This window comes from Harpia harpyja, chromosome Z (genome assembly GCF_026419915.1).
Source record: "Harpia harpyja isolate bHarHar1 chromosome Z, bHarHar1 primary haplotype, whole genome shotgun sequence".
Classification (NCBI taxonomy): Eukaryota; Metazoa; Chordata; class Aves; order Accipitriformes; family Accipitridae; genus Harpia; species Harpia harpyja.
In genome coordinates, this window is record NC_068969.1 from 69,155,872 (window position 1) to 69,178,949 (window position 23,078).

The following is a 23,078-nucleotide window of genomic DNA, read 5'->3' on the forward strand; positions in this document are numbered from 1 at the left end:
TGTTCATACTCCATTTTGCTTTTTCTTTTCCTTTCAGGTGCTGGATTAAATAACGGCCAGTGGCATTCTGTATGGTTCTCTGTCAAAAGGAATCGTATCAGTGTAATAGTGGACAATGACGTGACCTCATCTGCTCATGCCTCCATACCTCTGCAAATTTATTCAGGAGATGCTTTCTACTTTGGAGGTGAAATATGTTGTTTATTTATGCTGGCAATATCCCACAGTTAAACATAATTTTTTCCTGACATATTTAATCAAATGGTGAGAATTAATTGGCTTGCCTCAAGTCTTCTTTGCCTAGCTTGGATATCTCTCAAAGGATCTAGTATTCAGGTGCTGCTATGACCTTTTTGAGTTTTTGTTTCCTTAAAATTTTATAATGTTGGGTAGAATAAATTACCACTCTAAATCCTGGGTCACTTTTTAGAACATCTTTTTTTGGTATCATGCTCTGATAATTGAATATAGCCTAGCTGACCATCAGACAGACACACAAAGGTCTCTTTTGTGCACACTTGTTGTGTTGCTAAATCAATTTTTTGTGAGAATCTTCCACTGGGAGGACTTCAAGTTTTCACCTTAAGTGGATGCGTACTTACTTGTGCAAATATCCTCTTTACATGATACACACTCTTAATTTTTTTATTTTTTTTACCAGAGTGACACAAATTTCCTATGTTTGGAGAATATAACTTATGCCTAAAAATTATGTTTAGATATCATCATTTCTCTACGAATATTGACAATTATCTGTCACCAGGTGGTTTTGTCATTTATCACATACATGGTTACTGATAGAGTTGAGCAGGAAATCGGCCGGACATGGACTACACAGTAGCAATGTTAAACTATCTGAAAGCATTATTCAACATTAACCTAATGCTTCATCACTTAGTAGCTTAGGAATTCATGACTGAACTATTTATTAACAGTTGTCAGATTTCCGAGAAAATTGAAAAATGCATAAAAACCCCTAAATGAGTATGGACCAAGTCATTGTCCACGGATCAGTTCCCTCGAAACAACGGGTTGTAAATAGATGTCACGCTTACAAGCAGACTGTAAGTATAGGAACTGCTACATGAGCATCCATATGACTTTTCATATCTGGCATTTAGCCTTCTCTACTAAAGATACCCCTTGACCTAACTAATAATCAAAAGGGCAGAATATTGGCCTTGAGTAACCAGAAGACTTTTTTTTCCCCCTTCTATGCTTCAGGTTCCCACATCTCTGATTAGGTGATTCACACCATTGCAGGGTTGAAGGCACAGGTGAACAGATCAGGAGGGATATGAGCAGCTGCAAATAACTGTATATTCAATTAAGTTGTACAAGGACATTTCTATTTATCTTTTAGGGGGTGGAAGGAGCAAATTAATTCCAAGAACATTGAAATTACTAACTGCAGATCCACCCCTTAGCTTCCCTGATTTCAGCTCTATAGCTGAAATTAGCAGCTCGTGCATGCCATACAAACTTGGGGGAAAGTAGTAGAAGGTTTCTGAGTTTAGAAAATCATTTATTAAAATTTTATGCCATATACCACTGTCAAAATGCAGACAATGCATTTTGACTTACTTTCTAATTTCATATGAATATTTACTGTGTTTCTATATGCTGGTTGTTAAAACATGAATATCAGCCTTCCAGGAGAGGTGTCCTGGGCACATGGTGGTTAGTTTGCTTGTTTTAATGAATACAAAGTATGCACGAAATGTGTATGCCTAGCTGGGAAAATGTGTAATAAATGTGAAAATAATTTAGTGTTATGTCAGCACAATTTCTAGTTATGTTATCATCAAGGTTATATGACCTCTCTCAGTTCTTGAAATAATATCTCATTGCAACTATATGGGCAAAAAAGAGTTTATTTAATATTGCAATAAGCATATAGGGTGAATCTCATTATTAAAGGATTTCTTCCTATCTTTAATATCCAGCCCACAATTATAAGGAATCCCAATTTCATTAATATTAATGATGTTGCCTTTTCTCTGACAGAACTAGAAGACAACACCAAGAAAAAAATCCTAGAAACAATTTTGTAGAATAGAATAGCTAAGTGTAAAAGAAATAACCTTTTTCTGCCTTCTTTGGCTTTTTTTTTTTTTTTTTTTCATATGAACTCCACTGGAAGTATCTCATTCTCAAATGAGTGTCAGATTTTTCACCAGAAATGACAGAATTTATTTTACCATTTTATTGTAGAATGCTGTAAAGAATGTGGTTAGACCTGTAGTTGATTTGTGTAACTGTGCGTGGTGCTGAAAATTTACTGTGCTCCTATTTGGACTTTTGGAAGTCCATGGATTTGTTGTTCTTAAAGCAATATACCAAGTAGATAATAAAAATTTTCCTTTAGAAAGGTAGTAACAGTTTTGAACAGTTTGGTTCCTCACCAGAGTAAAAGACACTGAGAATTTATTTACCTGTTTCATTTCAGTTTTAGTTCATTTTCTATTGTATCCTTCTTAAAAACATATCTACATTATTTATGTTGTTGTACACTCATTTGAATAGATTTACTAGTTTCCACTGTCACTTTGCTTCCTGTATGGTAAACCTCTGCACTGTCTTTACAGGACTTCAGAAAGTACCCATTAGTTCTGTGGAATAGAGAAGTGTCTTAAAAGTCACTGCTTCCTAACATCACGAAATAAGAAGGTCTTTGAATGTTGTGAACCAGAATACAGTATTGTTTGACTAAGATCAAAGAATGGCCCTTGTGCATCATTCCAGAAGCAATATTACCTTTTGGAAGAAAGCCAAAGAAAAAAACATTTAGGCATATTTTGTCATGCAGTGTTCAGCTGCCACTGGAAAAAAAACTGCTCAATGGACATGGTTTAAATCAAAACAGGTTCAAAGCAATTTATTGATTTATTAACAGTGTTTAATTAATTGGCAATCAGTGAACAAGGCAATTTAGGATCAGTAACACAATAGACAAACCACAATATTAGATACTTACAGAACATTATTCATAGGTTGGGTAGGACATCCAGACATTGTCTAGCCCAACTCTCTGTTCTAAACAAGTCTGATTAGATCAGGATGTACAGGGTTGTAACCACTCAAACACTGAACAGCTCCAAGGATGGAAATCTCATAAATCCTCTGGGAAAACTGTTCTCATATTGACCACCCTCATGCTAAAAATACTTGTTGCTAATGTCTGATCAGAATTTGCCATTTTTTACTTTAGTCCTTTGCCTCTTGTCCCATCTCTGTGCGCTGCTGGAAAAAGTCTGGCTCCGTCTTCTCTGTATCATCTTACCAGATAACTTTATCTTCTCATTTTAAGACTGAACAGGCCAGCTCTCTCAGACTATCTTCATACAGCCTGTGCATTCAGGTCCCTGGCCATCTTGGAGACCTCCACTGGACTCACTCCAGGATGTCAATGTCTTTCCTGTACTGGGGAGTCCAGAACTACAGGACTCCAGATGTGGTCTCACAAGTGCCACAGAGAGGGAAGAACCACTTCCCCAGATCTGCTGGCTGTGCTTTTGGTAATACAGCCCAGAATGCCATTGGTCTTCTGTACTGCAAGGCTACATTCCTGCCTCATGGTCCACCTGTTGGCCATCAGGAACCCAGGCCTTTCTCTATGGATCTAGACAGTTATCCTCCAGCTTGGATGGTTGCACAGACTTGTTCCATCTCAGATTAAAGACTTAAACTTGTTCTTACTGAACTTCATGGTGTCTGTCAGCTTATTTCTCCCACCTGCCCAGGTACCTCTGTGTTGCAGCCCTGCCCCCAATTTGGTATCAGTCACAGGCTTGCTGAAAGTGCACTGTGTCCTCTTATCCAGGTCATTTATGAAGTCATTAAACAGCATAGCTCTGAGTACTGATCTCTGAAGGACCCTCTATTCACTGACCATCAGCTGAACTTTGCATCATCAATTGTCCACTTATCCCACCCATATCTCATCAATCTGGTGATAGGGAGACTATAGAAAACTGTTAGGGCTTTTTCTAAAGCCAAGGTATGCAGTGCATACTGCTCTCCCTTTGTCCACAGTGCCCATCACCTCAGCAAAGAAAACAAAGAGATTTGTCAGGCACGATTTAGCCTTGAAGCTAAAGTTACCCAGTTACGTTCTTGTCCTTCACATGTTTAGAAATGGCTGCTAAGAGGATTTGCTCTGTGAACTTGCCAGGGACTGTGGTAAGGCTGACTGGTCTCGTTTCCTGTGCCTTCCTTCTTGCTTTTCTTGAAGATGGGTGTAACATCTACCTTCTCCAGTCATCAAGAAGCTCACCAAATTGCTAAGCCCTTTTGAGGATTAAAATGATATGGCTTCACAATGACAATGGCAATTGTTGCAATGACATTGGCCAGCTCCTGCAGCACCCTCAGGTGCCCCTTGGACTCTCTTTCATTTTTGTGGGTACTGCTTCCCTTCTTCATACTCTGCTAGGACATGGGAAGCCTAAGGATTAGTTTTACCAGTGAAAACTGAAGAAAAAAGGCCTTGCACAAATCAGTTCTTCCCAAGACCTTTGTCACTAGGTCCTGTGCCCCATGGAGTAGTGCACCCATAATCTCCTTAGACTTCCTTTTGCTACTGTTGTACCTATAGAAACTTTTTTGTTGCACTTCACCTTCCTTGATAGTTTTAACTCCACCTGAAGTCTGGATTTCCTAACTGCATTCCAAGACATGCAGGTAATGTCTTTGTATTCCCCTCCAAATTGGATGTCCCTACTTCCACCTTTTGTGTACTTTCTTTTTGTTTGCATTCACTTAGGAGCTCCATGTTTATGTTTGCAGGCTTTGTGCCAGACTTGCTTAACTATTTTGATATCGCTATGGACTTTTGTTATGCTCCAAAGAGTTTTTTTGTTGAAAAATATCCAACCCTTTTGCTCTCCAAGGTGATTTCCAATGGGATACTCAAAACAGGTCCTGAGCAGACCAACATTGACTGTTCTGAAGTCCAGGGTTGTAATTCTGCTTTTTTTCTTGCTCTCTTCTGTGGATCATAAACTCCACAGCCTCGTGTTTGCTGTAACCAAGACTGCCTTTGATCTTCACATTTTCAACTATTTCTTCCTTGTCTACAAGTAACAGTCCAACAGAACATCTCTCCTAGTTGAGTCATTGATGACCTGCATCAAGAAATTGTCTTCAGTACTTTCCAGAATTTCTGGACAGCTTGATAAATTAAAATCACTGTACTTACTAACTAAGTTTTGTCTTATTTTACTTCAGTTGTGACTTAAAACTTGTCCAAATCATGTGCACCTTGTATTGTAACTTAACATTTTGTGACTAAGGTCAGTCAGTCAATCTGTTCACATCTTGATTCCATTCATTGCTTTGGAACTGCTGCTTGGGTTATCCTTTACCCAAATTTTTGATGATGCTTTTGCATATGCTTTAAAAACAGTAAGAATGCATAGAAGTATTTCTTTACAGTTGCACCACCATGCCTAATCAGAAGAACATCTGGCTAAAGTCTTCTACCCACAAAGTTTACAACACCTGGAGATTATCAACATTCAGTCTACTTTTGGAATATATAAATTTTTCAATAAAATATTTTTTTTCAGCTCCAGGTTTTATGCTTCTTTCAGGCTGCCCTAGCAGTGGAAACATTTCTGAATGTAATACTTCATTTGGTGGCTTTCAAGGATGCATGCGACTCATTTCCATTGGTAACAAAGCAGTGGATATGATCTCAGTTCAGCAAAATGTTTTTGGCAATTTCAGTGACCTTCAGATAGATTTATGTGGCATTATAGACAGGTAAGAAAATAATATTTACTCATTTATTTATTTGAATGTTTTGTTTCCAATACTGACTTGATGACAAAGAACAGAATGCTTACAAAATGTCATGTTGCTTCTTTTGTAAGTATTCAAAAGTCTAGAATAAATGCAGTATACATAGCACAGCAATTAGATTTCCATGAACTGCAAATAAAATTAGAGTAACTGGGGTTAAAATTATTTGATGTTTCCAACAAAATTTAAATATCTTACTTTCTTTGCAAGTAAAGCTATAGACACCCACACCCTCCTGTGTTATGTAGTCCCATTCACCCTTTGAAATGCTATGTTCTTTAGAAGTTATTGCTGCTTCCTATATTCTACCCATCCAGAAACACAGTAGATAGTATTCATCACAGTGAGTGAGCAATCTTTTTTAGGTTATAGTCAGAACTAATCTCATAACTTGCAGTAGATGGTATTAGCATCTATCTAAAAGACAGTGACTGGTTGAAGTGGCTCCCTCTGCAGGGAAGAGAGACTGAATATCTTGCTTGAAACAGAAATGTTTGACAGAAGGATATTGCTGGAGTTCAGTATGGAGAAGGCAGAGCACGAGCCAAAAAGGGTGCTGCAGAATGGCAGAGGCTGTTGCGAAGAGAGGGAGCAGACACACAGATGGACAATGGAAGGAGAGGTTTTCTGCTGTATACTGAGGAGAATGCAATCATGGCATCTATGCAAAGTCTGTTTTAATCCAGAAATGGTGGCCTTGGTCCAAGCTGAAAGGCTGTGCTGAAATGACACAACAGGCAGGAGAAAGATGTGCTTCTAAACACTCCTACCCCACCCCCTAAATTTCTAGTCCTCATAATTTGCCTTTTGGTCTAAAAAATTCTGGCCTTTGAATTATAAGACTTTTAAAAATTGCTGTCTTTGGGGAAAACAGTGTAGGCAGATATCTGCTTCAAGACCATAGCCAATTTCAGGTTCAGCTACACAGATATATTTCTGTGACTTGCTTTCCATTCATAGAGACAACACAGTGTACGTCTATCCAGGTTATTATTTTTAAGAAAGTCACAACATCTTGTAGATCAAAGACAAAAATAATACTAACTCTTTACCTAATTGGTCATAACAGTTTACAGAGAGAAACCTCCAAAAGGAGGCTAAAAAATCTGCCTACAATGTGATCCTTTCAATTAAAATGCAATGTGTATTCTAACTAATCTTTCTAAGTCTATCATTTTTTAAGAACATATACAGTTGCATGTATTTCATTCTCTGTGCTAATTTATCCCTTACTGAGTTAATCCTGATTTTGTAGTAGGCAGTAAGTGTGACAGACATATGACAAAACAGAGTTTGGCCTCAGTCAAAACTTTACCATATAACTTGTTAGGGATTTGTATTTGGGATGCAGCATACATTTACGTTTCTTTTTAGCTTTCTCACACCCTACTCCTTTCAACTCATTTTCTCACTTTTCAAACTTTTTTCACTATCTCCTTCCTCTCCTCTCTGATAGACCTCATGACACTTCCTTCCAGCTTTTAAAGCACTGTATCACTGTTGGTTTTTCAGCTCTGGAATTGAACTTCACTTCCACTACACTGCTTCCTTTTTTTTTTTTTCTTTTAGTAAAGAGACAGAATCAGGAACAGAATCAGGTCAAAAGAACGTAATGTGGCGACCTGCATATTCTTTAGTCAAACACATTAAAGGAGATCTAAGCAAGATTATCAGTGGAAAACATCACAAAATTGCCTCATAATATAAATGATGCCAATTTCTGTCTCTGATTTACCATGATTTTTCAATGTACAGTGTAACTGAGGATCTTTCAAAATGCTCATCTCAGAGCTGTGGTTTAGGAACCATCTCTTCCTCCATGAACACAGAGGTGTGTTACCCAAATTTTTAAAGGAAGATGGTACATTTTTACATGTAGTGATTCCAGTTCCTTTCAGCTTTTGAATGGCCATAGTATGTGAGTGTGTTTTTTTAAAAAGAAGTTTATGTGTATAAATATGTATAAAGTCACTCTGTGAATCTCAGTATATAGAAATTCAACATTATTTACAGTATTCCAAATATCATAACATTTGTCTCTTATTCAGTCCAAGTTCAGTTTATTCAGAACTGCACCCTACCCTTTGATTGCTTTTTTGTTGGTTTTAAGCACTGCATTAAAGAGGTTAGGTATATATATAGCCCTTCCTCATATTTTTATCTTGCTGAATTTCTATAGCATATGAAGATAGTTACCATCTTTATTTTATGTCAATACCACTGCTATCTGTTTTTTTTCAGTATGAACTTGTGCAAGCCACTTAAGCTTCCCAGCCACAGTCTTGTTCAAAGTGTTTTTATTACTTTCTGACACTGTATTAACCCTTTTTAAGTTTATGTTACTCTCATAGTTCATCAAAATTATGTGTGGTTTCCTATGACCAACGATACCAATGGAAAAAAAAAAAAGTCTTTATGGAAGGTTTTTGTTTGGTTGGTTTGGTTTTCTCTAAAATTTGCTAATGCTAATTTGTGTCTCCTTATAACTTGACAATTGCACCTTTCTTGCACTTCAAAACCAGGTTTGGCCACCCATTTTCATCAATTTCATCACACTCATTATCTTTTATTTCAAAACAAACTGTTTTTAAAAAGCCATTCTTGTCTTGTGCTAGCTTGCTCCAGGGACTGTTTCTTTCCAGTTTCCTCACACAGTCTCATTCCATTCGATACCTGCAGCTCATCATCTGGAACAAAATTCAGGTTCCTCTTTATCAAACTAATTCTACATCTCACCATAAATCCCAGTTGATAAGATACATTCTTCTTTGCCAACATTAAAATTGCTTGCATGTATTAACCAATTTCCAATAGGTAGCTTGTAACATCTTCTGCACCATTTTGTTTGAGAGAAAATATTTTCTTCCTATAATGATTTCCACATGTCTTTGGTTGCCCTAAGCTAAAGTAATCAGCATTTTTGCCACTGTGCTCCTGATGGTAGGTATCCCTTCTACAGCTGAGGGCAAACAAACCACCTCTTTGTCTTGGAGTCTTTATGGGAGTCTTTGCATCTCCAATTCCAAATAGTGAAGCGTGACCCAAATTCTGGAGTTATTGATGGCTTTTGAAGTAGAAGCAATGGACCACTAAATGTAATAATTTTATACATTTAAAGTGCATGAACACAAATAAAAATTACCATTTGCATAGTGATCTGAATTTATATGCAATAGTAAATAAACTGAAAATAATTGAGTCCATTCTTTATCTCATGTATATATATATATACACAAACATTTAACATACATAGTGTATTCTTTATCAGATTTACAATCCTTATTGACAGATGGTTGGTTAATCATGCATTTATTCATTGGGATATAATTTATTAACCTGTTCTTTTTAAACAAAAAAATCCCTACCATTTTCCTATTTTCTATTTTCTCAGTTCCATAAACTTAACAATTCCTCTTCTTATGCTTAAATTATTATGATTCTTTCCAGTCGTTGCTCTTCCCATGCTCCTTCATTTAGCCTTTTCTTTGTATAATATCTTTATATTTTCCATTGCTCATGTACCTCTTGGGCATGCAAATAATTCTCTTCATAGATTTCTCCTTAATATCTTTTCTCTCAGCTCCTTTATCAATATATATTGGTTTAATAACTACTAATTATACATAAACCATTGACGAAATAACTTTAAAGGACACAGTGTCATTCTAAATGCCTTACAAAGTTAGCACATATAGTCTCTGAGGAGAGAGTACCAGATTAATCTGTCATAATTACATCAAGCTCTACACAGAAACATATGATTGCCTACCAGGAGTTATTGCCTCTCTTGTCCTAGCAGCAGTGTGTTGCACAAAAAACAGAATAAATGGGTTTATATGTAAAAAAAAAAAAAAACCACTCGCACAGGGATAGTTTTCAAATATTTTTCTCTTTCTTTTTTTTTTTTTTTTTAATTGAAGACTGAAGAAAGAAAAGAAATGAAAATTGCAGCAATTAGTTATTCTTTTCAAGATATCTTTTAGCCATATTTTGGAACCATGATAAGCAGATAGTGTACAAAAATGTATTTAGTAGATAATTGGCATATGAAATTCTTATTTTTTCCTTCCTTATCAAAAGTATATTCATGTTCTGGATCAGTGTTCTCCTTTGAACTTATGATTATTATTAGCCTGCCGCCTTGGTTTTAAATAGTGTATCATTTTCCAATGTCATACACTTAAAAGTGTATTATCAAGTAATACCTGGTAAATGCTTAATCAGCTGGGGTTTTTTTCTGGTTTAAGCAGACATGGTGATGAATCCAAATATTACCTTTTACCAATGAAGCATTAGAAATACTTTTTCTAATATTAGAAATATTTTTGTTAGAAGATTAGTTTCCTCAGGGAAAGCACTGTTCTAAGTCTTGCTTTGGGTAGGGTTGCAGCATATAATGTAATTATAACTTCACTTTGATGTAGCTGGTGACTACTTTTTATTATACATTCAGAAACAGAGGGAAGATGTAAAATTTAATGTTAAAAGATTTAAATTATACTCTAAATTATTTTCAATTCTAAAGTTCATTCAAGCGTCATCAATTGCATCTAAGCTTTTCATTTTCTGAACAATATTAGGAAGATTAATTAATATGGACAGGGAGTCAATACAAGTAAAGACCAAGTAAATCACTCACAATTTTGGAATAATGATGTCTTTATCAAAAAGGAACAAGAAAAACTATAACTGAAATACATGCAAGCAGAGCAGCTGTCAGAGGATGCACTGAAAGTCCTAAATGACAGTTATGTTAGAGGAGATGTATATTTATTATATCTGATAACTAGTCATACCTGTAGAAAGCAAAAATAAACATTTATCCCAAGAATTATTACTATGCACATTTATACAATTCCTTTGAACAAAGTATTTAATATCAAAGTAATTGTAAGCCCAGTGCCTAAAGTTAATTTTTATGTTCCAAGCCTGAGCTCATTGAGACATACAGCATCTACAGAATTGTCTTAGAAATACATTCTGTAAGTGAGATAATAAATACAAGATCAGCCATTTCACTGGCAAAAACATCATTTATTTCCTTGAAAATAGGTGACCTATATCACTTCACTTATTTTACCTACGCTTTACCTGCTACTTTTTTTCTTTCTTTCCTTCTCTGAAAACTTCTGCTTATCCTTGCTTAGAAACATGAAAGGAAGATAGAATTCTTTGAGAGTCAGGAGGAGTGAATGTACAAAGGCCCTGAATTATTCATAAGGGAGATGTGTGAATTGTTGGACTTTCTACAATCCTAATTTAATACCCTCCTAAGATTTCTTGAATGAATTCAAAGGTATTTTAAGATCCTGTGAATATTAGTGGGCCTGCTTTCTTTTTTCTGTGGTCAATGTCAACAATAAAGCCTTTTTTGTACTTTCTGAGCTGTATCACATATGCACGCATACACACATATACTCACTGCAATTAGAATGTTAACTAATTTCTAAGGTGAAAAGTTAGTAAATAATCGGTTAAAGCGTGCCACTCTTTCAATATATTTTCAGTTGTGTTTATGAAAAAGATAAATTTTCTTTTTTTCATCTGATGGAAAATTTTATACTTAGGTATAGTGATGCAGTCTTAACCATTAAGCAGTTACAGGCAAATTTTCTTTGCAGTCAAACATTTTAAATCCAGAAAAAAGACACCAAAATTCTTCAGTTCATATCACCAGAATGAAAACTGGTATCACTGCTGGTTACGTCTTGTGATGGAACTGACATACTGAATATTTTATTCTTTCTAGAATAGGAAGTAACCATGATTTCAGAATAAGAAATAGCTCTCAGGTACTAGTTTTGGTCAGTTTTATTTGTTATGTGATTTTTTTTTAATTATTCTTCTATTATCTTTAGACTAATAGAAATAAAACTCTTGTGATGCTGCTTTGCGGTGACACATCTTGTTGAAGAAATCCTATCAGTTGCAAAACTTACCAGTGAATTATCAGCATGTAAATCTTTCATTGGTTTATCAATCTGTATTGAATTGCAGATAGTTGATCAGTAATAAGTAACAATTATGTATCTTACACTTTATTTCTGTTCTCACAGGTTTATTGAATAATTAATATATTTATTATAGACAATAGGAAGAGTGGGGAAGATGAAGGGAAATCCTCTTAATTTTCTGCTTCTTTTCCATGATTTTGCATCCTTTGATAAATACAAGTGACAAGTAAATGAACATAAAAGGGAGTGAAAATGCTCTTTGTTTTTTCATTTTAGGTGTTTGCCTAATTACTGTGAACATGGTGGTGAGTGCTCACAGTCCTGGAACAGCTTTTACTGCAACTGTGCCAATACTGGTTACAAGGGAGCTACTTGCCACTTTCGTAAGTCTAAGATGTTTTCTGACTATGCTTTTATTTCTGATTTAATTTTTTTACCACAAAAATACATATTTATACTGATCATTCATATTCGAAGGATTTTAAGTAATGTAAATATTCATAAGTTGGTTCAAGGAAAGGCTTTGAGAATTCCACATATTTAGCAGCAAAAACTCATTGAAAGTTCTAATGTTTACTTGCTTCTGTTTCCCATTTTTCATGATTTACACAAGATGGTCAGTAATATCCTCTTCTATCCATATAATTCCACTTTCTGAATCAGCAAATCATTTAGAAATGTATTTAATTCATCTTTATTCATCACAACAATTAATACTGATTTTTTTCTGAGAGAGTGGGACTACATTCATGTTCAAAGGTAATCATATGCCAAGCCCTAAACATGTGCTTATGTAGTTTGCTGAATCAGGGAATAGATTAGGAGAAATTAAAAAAAAACTAATTGAAAGCAATTTAACTCATTTCACAGGAGATGCTCTACATATGTACTGCTTTAAGCATGTTCTGGGAAGCAGAATAAATCATTACTCTGGCCTTCATTATATGCTTCTAATAACTAGAAATCTTTATGAAAATTTACAGATAATTTAAAAAATTCCAAAGACTACCCTAATGATCAGATAAATAATTCTGTCCTTATAAATTGTCCTTATAAAATCTATACAATCCTTGTTGGCAGATTTTATGAAAAGAATGTATGTTTACACACATGGGATTTTTTGAGAAATCACTGATTTTAGGAGACTGCCTATTAAATCTCATTTGTACAGAGTTAACAACAGTCATGACTTTTCCTGTAATGCCTTAATTGTAAAGAACACAGTGGCATAAAATACAATTTTAAGAAAATTTGTGTAGCAAAGAAAAGATACCAATAATACAGATGCTTTTGAACATCACAATGTATAATATGAAACTATGACAAGCCCAAATTGAAGATGAAGGTGATTTGATTCATTATAATTTGGAAAATCATATGTTGATGTCTGTGAGGACAGATGGAGGCCAAGGTTTCTGAATGATTAGGACTCCGTGAGAAATGTAATAATATGTAAGAGTTATTGAATTCTTATTCATAGTCAAAAATACATATAAAAGTCTTCCAGGATGTTTGTTTATGATTAATAAAATGCTGTAACTATGGATATAAAATGGAACACTCTTAGCACTTGATTTTAGTGATTTTAATAATGATTTCAAGTCAAGAACCTAGGATAAATTTTGGCCATGTTATCACACTTCTGTGTAACTTTAAAAGAAAAAAATGCCCCTTGAATTCTCAAAGAAACATTCTTTTTGTTATAAACCTAGAAATAAGTTACTAATCTTGAAATATTATTATACAAACTACCATGTGCCTTAAAACAATTAATGAATAATTGAATCTCTTTATTCATGTTTAAATTTAACTAAGACTATATACTGTAAGGACCCACAAAATTCCATTTGAAAATTACATGAATTTTGCATTCTGAATACTTCATAGAGTAAGCAATCTGAATTAATTGTTTATCGTTTTGATAAGTGTTGCCATAAATGTCAGCAACCATCAGGCAAAAAATACAGAGATCACACTCTTTCAAAAACAAGCTTCTTTTTAAAAACAGCACCTCTTTTTTATTACTGTACTGGTACTTGATAGCTTTTAAAAAAAATTTAAATAAACTGAATTTATATAGATCAAAATCTTCCAGATTGTTAATAATTATTATGGAGTTATGTTTTCACTTGTAAGGCACTCATAACTTCTTTTTTTTTTCTGAATCTAATGGCTCTTTCTTTTTGGCGGAGTGTTTTCAAATTTTGATAAGAGTTGATAGAGCACACAGTCCAATTTGAAAAGAAAGACCAGCAGAGTATGACTGCTTGATAGCAATATAATGGTTGAAGGAGAGGTTAGGTTCATGTGGTCTAGCTGTGGCATTATCATCAGTGGTTCCTGTCTGTTCAAGTACAGAGGTGGACTCATACATCCCTTTTCTCAGGTTTTTGATCATAAAGAAGTCATTACAGACTTTTCTTTAGGCATTGACTGATATAAAGTATACATGACATTGGACCAAGAAGCTGTCATTTTGTCTTTGCGTATTTAGTTCTTCTACTGCAGTCTTTGACAAGTCATTTGCCCTTCTATTTAAAAATGGAGGAAAATAAGTGTGAAAGCCAAAAAATGTCAGGAAACAACCAGAACACCTAGAAACACTGCCTACCTTCTGTTGTATATAATAACAACAACCACAAGAATCTGATTTGGTTGAGGTATAGTCTTTGTTTCCTCAAAATCTGATTACCAGGGTTTAAGTAATACCCTTTGCATTCACATTATTTGGCAGTTTTTACAACCATTTGCACACCCACATTTTCTGCTTTCCTCCTGAAGTTTCCAGATTTAAATATGAAAAAAAATGCTTGAAAATGACCATTGTGATCTCCCAGATAAGTAAAACCAAATATACTTTACAAATTCGAATGAAAGTGTAGTTTTGATTATGTGATTTCTTCTGTATTCTTTAGCAGTGAACACACACAACTTCTTTTCCTGATTGACAGGTTCCACACACTTTTTTTTTAATTCCCTGAATAAAATGTAAAATTATGCCGTTACATTTGTAATGGAATGTGCTCTTTTACAGCCATCTATGAGCAATCATGTGAAGCCTATAAGCACAGAGGGAACAATTCAGGCTTTTACAATATTGATTCAGATGGAAGTGGGCCCTTGAGACCATTTCTTGTATACTGTAATATGACAGGTGAGGTGATAAACTTCTTTAACTCAGCTGGGTCTGTATGCATGCTCATTACACTGAAACATGAGTTATCAAGTAAGAAACCTCTGTAGCTTGCAAGTTTAATGTATACATGCTCAAAAAATTGAAGGTGACTCCTTAGCTCAGAATACCGGCAAAGAATTAGGCAGAGAACTTAGGATAATAACAGGATTCGGGCTGTGAAGCTAACACTGCATTCCTCTTGTGCTTTACATCAATGGGTCATGTGTTCCATATGGAGACAACGTTATACTAGTTCATTTTGGGAAGCAACTTTGTTTTCACTGAAGTTACAGCCTCTTGAAGACATTTAAGGAAATGAGAAATAAGCTATGTTTTATGAGAAAATTAGTGATTTTTCTTGGTAGCCTTCTGAAAAATTGTAATTCAGAACTGGCCTTTATTATGAGGAATATAGACATTAAGCTTCATTTTTCAAACTGCAGGTAGATTTTTTGGAGAATGCAAATGCAACCAGTGGGACTATTGCAGCCCCACTTCCAGGCACCCTGCCTCCTCTTGCGCACCCAGTTCTTTGAATCTGAGCATTTATATCACTAGAAGTTTTAGATATCAGAATTTGTTTTCAGTTTAACAAACCAGTTGATGTTGTCGATGTATGCCTATTGGCATATGCCCTTTCAATGAAGCTTACATTTAAATGGCTTTTTGAAATTTATTATTGTTTTATTTGAGGCTGTTTCCTTTTCTTTTTATTTAGCCTCTACTTATTTGAATCTCATTCCAGCCAAAATGATGGAAACACTTTATTGTTTCATGTGACAAAAATATATTTTTCCACAGTTATAACTGTTTAAAAGACTCCATGAATAAGCTATAGTTGAATTTGTTTTAGGTATGTCCTAAGTGTTGCGAGGTTGACTTAGAAACCTTAGCATAAGCTTTTGATGTTGATTTGTAAACAATTTGTGGGCACATCTATTTCTTGAGAAACTGACAGTTCTCTGCCTGCTAGTGGCATTGGCTGATTTTCACAGAGATCTAAAGAATACTTCTTATATGTGTTGAAATAATAGAACTCTCATCATTTCAATCAGTCTGTACAATTTAACTAGTCTTGCCATGTCAGCTTCTGATTATTAATTCTATAGCGAACTGTGCTAGCTCACGGTGGGCAAACTTCAGATTGGCACAGGCCCTTAAAAAGAAATATCCTAGTGTCCTACGAGACTAAAAGAGACCAAAGAATCATGGCAGAAAGTTGACAATTTTTTTAAGTGGGTATAACCCTCCAAGGTACAGTGTAGTGTCTGATTTATCCTTGTGTGTCCATGAACAGGTGTTACTGTTTTCCTCAGTCACTCCTTATTCACCACATTAAGCAAACCTTATTGATCAGTTCTTCATCTCAAGATGCAGCCTGACAGGATGAATCTTCTATATTTGTTTTGTTCCCAGTTTCCTCATGAATGGTATTCCCTTTTCCCACCAGAGGCAGGGAAGGCAGATGCCCACATTTCTTACAGCACTACCTCATCTTTGACATTGATGGGGTTCTATTTTCAGGCAGCTGGGAGGGAAGTGCCTTTCCCTGGTTTTATTCTTGGAGGTCAGATTCAGAATGAAAAGAGTGCTCGCTGCCAGTTAAGATGACCAAATTTTGCAGTAACCTGTTTTTCTTTTTCTTTGTAAATTTGGGAGTGTGACAATGGGTCTGATAGCTGACCTGTTTGTCTTAATTTATATGTTCAACTTATATTTGTGTCTGTGTGTATGTGCATGTACAAAAAGAAAGCCAAGTTTGCTGTATTTCCAGCCAACTGTTTTTTGACTCCACAAGCAAGTACTTAATAAAATTTTATAATTTGACCAAAAACTGGTAAGCAATGATAAAAAGGTTGCATACATAGTTTCCTTTTAATATAATATTTTTTGAATAGGCATCTCACCTTGATATTTGCTTTAGGTTTTCTGATGAATACTTGTACTTTAAGTGACCATGAGTTCTTTCCTCTCTATAAATATCTTATAATGTCAGCCATGTGTGGCCTGTAGGAAGACAATGAAATAAAATACATCTCTGTTAAATAGTTAGAAATACTTCTATTAGAACATCAGAAATATTATCAACACTACAAGTTAGAAAAAATAATATTTCATATATCTGCTCAAATTACATTGGCCATTAAGATCCAAGAATACAGTGAACATGAATCTAAGCTTGACTTGACTGACCCAGACTGGCTTTAACTAGAAGCCTGCTCACCCCTACCTTGAAGTGGATTTTAGTCATGGGGGTCAGATTGTTACAGGCTTTGCAAGTGGAAGTTGAAACAGAATAAGCTCAGTGCTTCCCTATTCATAGGTCAGGGGGCTTGGCAAAAGTACAAAACAGCAGAATCACATGAGCTTTTACCAGCCACCAATACTTAGGGCAATTTATATTTTGAAGAACATGGCGGGAATAATCTCTGTACTCCCAAGCAGAGAGTCTGATGTTACATTTCCTTGTGTGCAAACTATAGGATGGAGTGATCAATGCATTCCTGTGCTATGGTGCCAGCCAGTTTCACCCTTCCAGTGTCTCAGTGTGCAGGAAAATTATTTTTCTAGTCTCAAAGTAAATACATAGTACTTAGCCTATGGCCTCTAGTAGCTTTTAAAGTAATGCCTTTATCTAAGTATTGTAACAACAGTTTTCGTTCTTGATCTGTGTGGATTTGCATTCTAGTAAGTTTTTTACAACTAAAAATGTTTTCCATAATTCCAGTAGGAAGTTAAGAGAAGACCTGTAATGAAAGAATATTTGTGAAGTATCAATATAACTGGAAAGCTATTGAACTGCTTTGTTGCTTAGTGTAAACAACATGGGTCCAAGTTTGAGAAAGTCTGTTTCATAGCAGACTGCACATCTTAGCACATACCTTTTATATACGTGCAATATATTGTTTATTATTCAACCATTTGAATTACATATATACTTATATGCAAGTGTTTTCTGCTCTTTTATTACAAGAGCATTACTTCGGAACATATTTTTCTAGAAATAATGTTTGGAGTACAGAATATGATTCATAAAAAAACCCCAAAACTTGTAGACAAAGTTCAATTGCTTCCGAAGTAAATATTTTGGTACATGACCCCAGTTTACATGAATCATAAGGCCTCTCTACACAATGCAATCAAGTACGTGGCTGTTTTACTCAGCAGTATCCAAGCTAAAAGTCGACTTAAGAGCCGTATATGTTTTTTAGGGAAATGTAGCTCTCAGTTCTGAACTAGTACTTCATCATGTTACAGTACCGAGTCCAGTGGGCATACCATGGTGTTTGCCATAAATTAATATTACATCAGGTGTTTGGAAGCAACTTTATATTGAACTTCGGAAGCTGTGATTCTTAGTCCTTGACTAAACACAAGTTTTGAATAGTAGTTCAAACAATGACTACTATTTGATTTTAGATGGCTAGAATAACTCACCTTCATGTAATCTGAGTTTTATAGTAAATACAATATTTGCAAGCTCCTTTTGGTTCTTTGTATAATAGAAAAAGGCTATAGGCCATTTTCTTACACAGAATAAATTAATTCAAATTATAGTGATATATATATAAATGTAGCTAGAATCTAGGATAGAATTTAGTGTTATTTTATAAACAACTTAAGCCTGGGAAAAGTAACAATAGTAAGTAATATTTCTTCCTATTCTTTAACTGCAATTTACAAAGTAAACTATATCTTATTTCAGAAACAATTATTTGGGTGTTGTCATTTACTGTTTCCTTATTCAATAATCATAACAAGCTGAATACCTGTTACAGTCACAATATGATAATCTACTTATAAACAGAAACAATTATTGTTTTCATTTTTGCTCAGTGATTTATGTCTCTGTTTCATATGCCCGAAAGCACTTTTTGTGATCAAAGAAGTAACCTTAAAGTTTAATTTCATCTTACATTCTCTTTCCATTACCAACTTATGCAGCTACATCTCATTCTTTATTACTTTTCACCTGTGTTTTGAAAGATACAACGTGGACAATTGTACAGCATAACAACACCAACCTAACCAGAGTCAAAAGTGCTAATCGAGAGAACCCACATACTGTGTTTTTCAAGTACTCTGCCAGCCTGGACCAGCTTCAGGCAACAATTAACCACGCAGAGCACTGTGAACAGGAGCTTGCTTACCACTGCAAAAAGTCAAGGCTTTTAGATAAGCCAGGTAAGTAAAGAAGACAAATCTTATTATGTTGCATAGTGCATTTTATTTTACTGGTTACTAAAGATATTTATTTCTATCAAGGTTATGGCATTTTGCTACTACAGAATTTGAACTACTTCAGATATCTAGTACTCAGATTCCTGTAAGTTGCCAAGAGATATTTGAACCAGACCAACGCAAATGTCAGTTTATAATGATCTTTGTTCAGAGAATTAAGTGTTCTCTAAGTTAATTTCTCTCATAAATCTTTTAAATTAAAGGAGAATATTATTAAAAGAGCTCCTGTTGGTCTGCCTTCCAGGGATTTTTAAATTTTAATGAAGGAATTACTGAGGAAATATATCCTTAAAAGAACACAAATTAGTGTATAGATATCAGTAGAAGTTTATCCATGAATGTTTTTGAACATTTGATGTGCATATTGTGAGTGCTTGACAAAAAGCATCAATAACTGTCCAATATAAGCATTCATAAAATAAAAGCAATAGTTAAAATGTGGATTATTGACAAAAGTATAGTTGTTTTAAGAGAAAAATGAATGGAGAGCCTCTGACATACTTAAAGAAAAATGAAATTATGTAGTCTACTTAAACCTTAGCTCCCATTGACACAGAGCTACTGTTAACAGACTTTCCCATGAAAATCCATTCTAAGTACTCCAAATAACGTGGGAGTAAAAAATCTCATTGTTTACTGTCTATTGAAAAACTAAGTGAAATTGTTTGACTTGTCCACCAGAAACTCTGAAACTGCTCAAATTGATTTCTTGACATTTTTCCTACTAAGTAGAGAGCAGGCCTCTGAGTGCCACAGTCTCTGGTTCTGTCTCTAAACTCTTTCCCTACATACTCTTTCTCCTTAATTATGTCATGGACATCACTGGTCTTCTTAGGTTAGGATTCACTTTTGGCAGAATTTCTGCTAAAAAATGTCTCTGCAGCATAAAAGATGAACCTGCTTAAGATGTCCCACTGAGACTCCCTTTTACCTATGGATTCCAAATTAAACTTATCGCTAGATGTTCAAAAGCTTGGTTTACACCAAGCAGAGGGTTTCAAGATTGTGCTCTCTAGGTATTTCATATATTTTGGCTATTAACTGTCACATAGGATATGTAAAAAACAGAAAAACAACTATAAACTCCACCTTCTCAACTCACAAGTTTCAGCAGAGTCATCAAGCTGGAAACCATGAAAAATATTTAGATCAGAGAAAAGAGGGAAAGACCCAGACAAGCAGGACTTTCTACTTTTTTTTAATTATTATTTTTGGTGATATAATTGGATCAGAAATGTAGTTTTTTCTAGAAAGCTAAAAGAGTGCAATCAGTCAATTACACTAAGCCATCTAAAATTTAGAGATTTGAATGCTAGGTGTAAATAGGCATGGGAAAGTTATTTGTGAGTTCTACAGATTTTCTACAATCATTCTTTGTTTAAACACTATCACAGACGTACAAAATTCAATTTGCCATTCCTCTGAAGAATGGGCTTTAGTCTGTTCTGAAAGAGGGAGCTCTGAGGTAAGAGAAAGCTAGGATCAAGTGATGGACAGTCTTGGCTTCAGTGAGGCCTCTTAAAAAAAGCAACGCTGAGTTTTGTGATATAGGGATGAAATAACAACACTTACTAAAGAGAGTTAGGGTTCATGTTTCCCTCTCTGTTTGAAAGCAGCCAGAATCACATTTTTATAACTGTTTAGATGATGTATTAACTTTGCCTTATCTTTTCTAGCATTCTTAATTAAATCACTTCCTTGAAATAAAATTAAGATTCTTACATTCCAGCATTTAGATCTGTCCTTTTTTAGTTGAAAGGTCATGATCATGGTGGATGACTTAATAATAATAGATCTTCTTAGACCCATTCAGTCACAGTAACAGTAAAAATAGACAAAGTTCCTGGGAGAAGCAGCAGATGCCCCTTTGTAGATATAGATTGCTCTGTGCGTTTGAAGAGCTAGGTCTTACCTACAAGACAAAGGAAAAAAGTGGTTTTTTTTTAAATATATGTGCTGGTACTTTTTTTCAATAGTGGAATTCAGTGATCAGTGAGCCTAGAATATCCACTGAAATAGATATTGTTTTCAGCATCTGAATCACATCAGCAGCAAACAGTATCAGTTTGCACAGTCTTAGAATCGCAGAATCACAAATCACTGAGTGGCCAAGCTTGGAAGGAATGTCTAGAGGTCATCTGGTCTGATGTTTCTGCTCAAGCAGGGCCACCTAAAGCCAGTTGCCCAGGACCATGTCCACATGGCTTTAAAATGTCTCCAAGGATGGAGACTCCACAACCTCTTTGGGCAACCTGTGCCAGTGCTCAGTCACCCTCACAGTGAAAAAGTGTTTCCTGATGTTCAGGAAGAATCTCCCATGTATCAGTTTGTGTCCACTGCCTCTTATCCTGTAATTGGGCAGCACTGGAAAGACCCTTCTTTACACCCCCCTTTCAGGAATTTATATACATGGATGAGATGCCCCCCAAGTCTTCTCTTCTCCAGGCTGAACGGTCCCAGCTCTCTCAGTCTTTCCTCATGGGAGAGATCTCCAGTCCCTTAATCATCTTCATGGCCCTGTCCTGGACTCTCTAGTGCTGAGGAGAGAGGGAAGGATTGCCTCCCTCAGCCTGCTGGCAATGCTTTGCCTAATGTAGCCAGGATACCGCTGGCCTTCCCTGCAGCAAGGGCACATTGCTGGCTCATCTTCAGTTGGTGCCCACCGGGACACCCAGGACATTTTCTGCAAAGCTGTTTCCCAGCTGGATGGCCCCCAGCATATACTGGTGCATGGTGTTATTCCTCCCCATGAATGGCATTTGTATCTCTAAACCGATCATGTAAATTGGTTAGGTGTTTTGAAAATCACACCATTAACATTATAGACGTCATTAATCAACCAAATTCCTTCAGAAGTCTGAAAATGTACCTGCTGGTACTTCCCCTTATTGCTGCTCGAGGTGCTATCTAGCACTGATTTTTTTTTTTTTTCTTTTACTCAAAATGGCAAAATTCAGTTTATTGTAATCAGAGCCTATATAAATACCTGACTAGGCTATATAAAAAGATAGTGTTTCAGCAAAAGCAATCAAAAGAGATACAGTAATCATTAGATTTCAGAGATATTTTTTGCTATTGTTTTCCTACTAGGTTTGCCATACATCTGTGTGAGACTGAATGGTAGAGTGAAGAGTAATGTTCTGCTTTTTATTTTGACTGTGATCAGACCTCTAGCTTTTCATTTCCCTTAAAGTGGGAGCTTCTCAGTATTAGAAGTGGCGTGGCTGCATGAGATGCAGGGAATAGTGTTAATGAAATGGCCACTACCTTTTTTCTCTATGGAGATTCTAGATGACAGGCTCTCCCTCACCCATAGCTATTAAAATAGAGCTATGGCAATGACAGACCGAAGCATATAAGATCCCCCTGAACCTTCTGTTCTCCAGGCTAAGCAGTTCCTGCTCTCCCAGCCTTTCCTCATAGGAAAGACACTTCTGTCCCTTAATCACCTCTGTGGCCCATCATTGGACTCTCTCCAGAATTTCCATCTTTCTTTTGTAATGGAGAGCCCAGAACTGGACACAATTCTCCAGGAGTGGCCTCATCTGTGCTGAATGGAGGGGAAGGATCACCTCCCTCAACCTGCTGGCAACACCTCAACCTCCTAATGCAGCCCAGGATAACAGTAGTTTTCTTTGCAGCTGTGGTGGGTTGACCCTGTCTGGATGCCAGGTGTCCACTAAAGGCACTCTATCACTCCTCATCCTTAGCTGGACAGGGAAGATAAAATATAACAAAAGGTTCGTGGGTTGAGAACAGACTCAACTTGGGGAACCAAATTAATTTAATTTATTAACAATCAAATTAGACTAGGGTAATGAGAAATAAAACCAAGTCTTAAAAACACCTTCCCCCACCCGTCCCTTCTTCCCGGGCTTAAATTTACTCCCAAATTCTCTACC

General features: G+C 35.7%; 1 protein-coding gene across 2 annotated transcripts in view; it reads left to right on the forward strand.

The window, feature by feature from the left end:
- The window catches only part of CNTNAP4 (contactin associated protein family member 4), a 260,580-nt gene that overhangs the window by 178,198 nt on the left and 59,304 nt on the right, over positions 1 to 23,078 (forward strand). For both annotated transcript variants that reach the window (XM_052778474.1, XM_052778475.1), the window contains exons 9-13: positions 38 to 187; positions 5,595 to 5,766; positions 12,036 to 12,142; positions 14,794 to 14,913; positions 18,922 to 19,119. In XM_052778474.1, the coding sequence (XP_052634434.1) occupies positions 38 to 187; positions 5,595 to 5,766; positions 12,036 to 12,142; positions 14,794 to 14,913; positions 18,922 to 19,119 (747 nt within the window). The remainder of the gene's footprint in view (positions 1 to 37; positions 188 to 5,594; positions 5,767 to 12,035; positions 12,143 to 14,793; positions 14,914 to 18,921; positions 19,120 to 23,078) is intronic.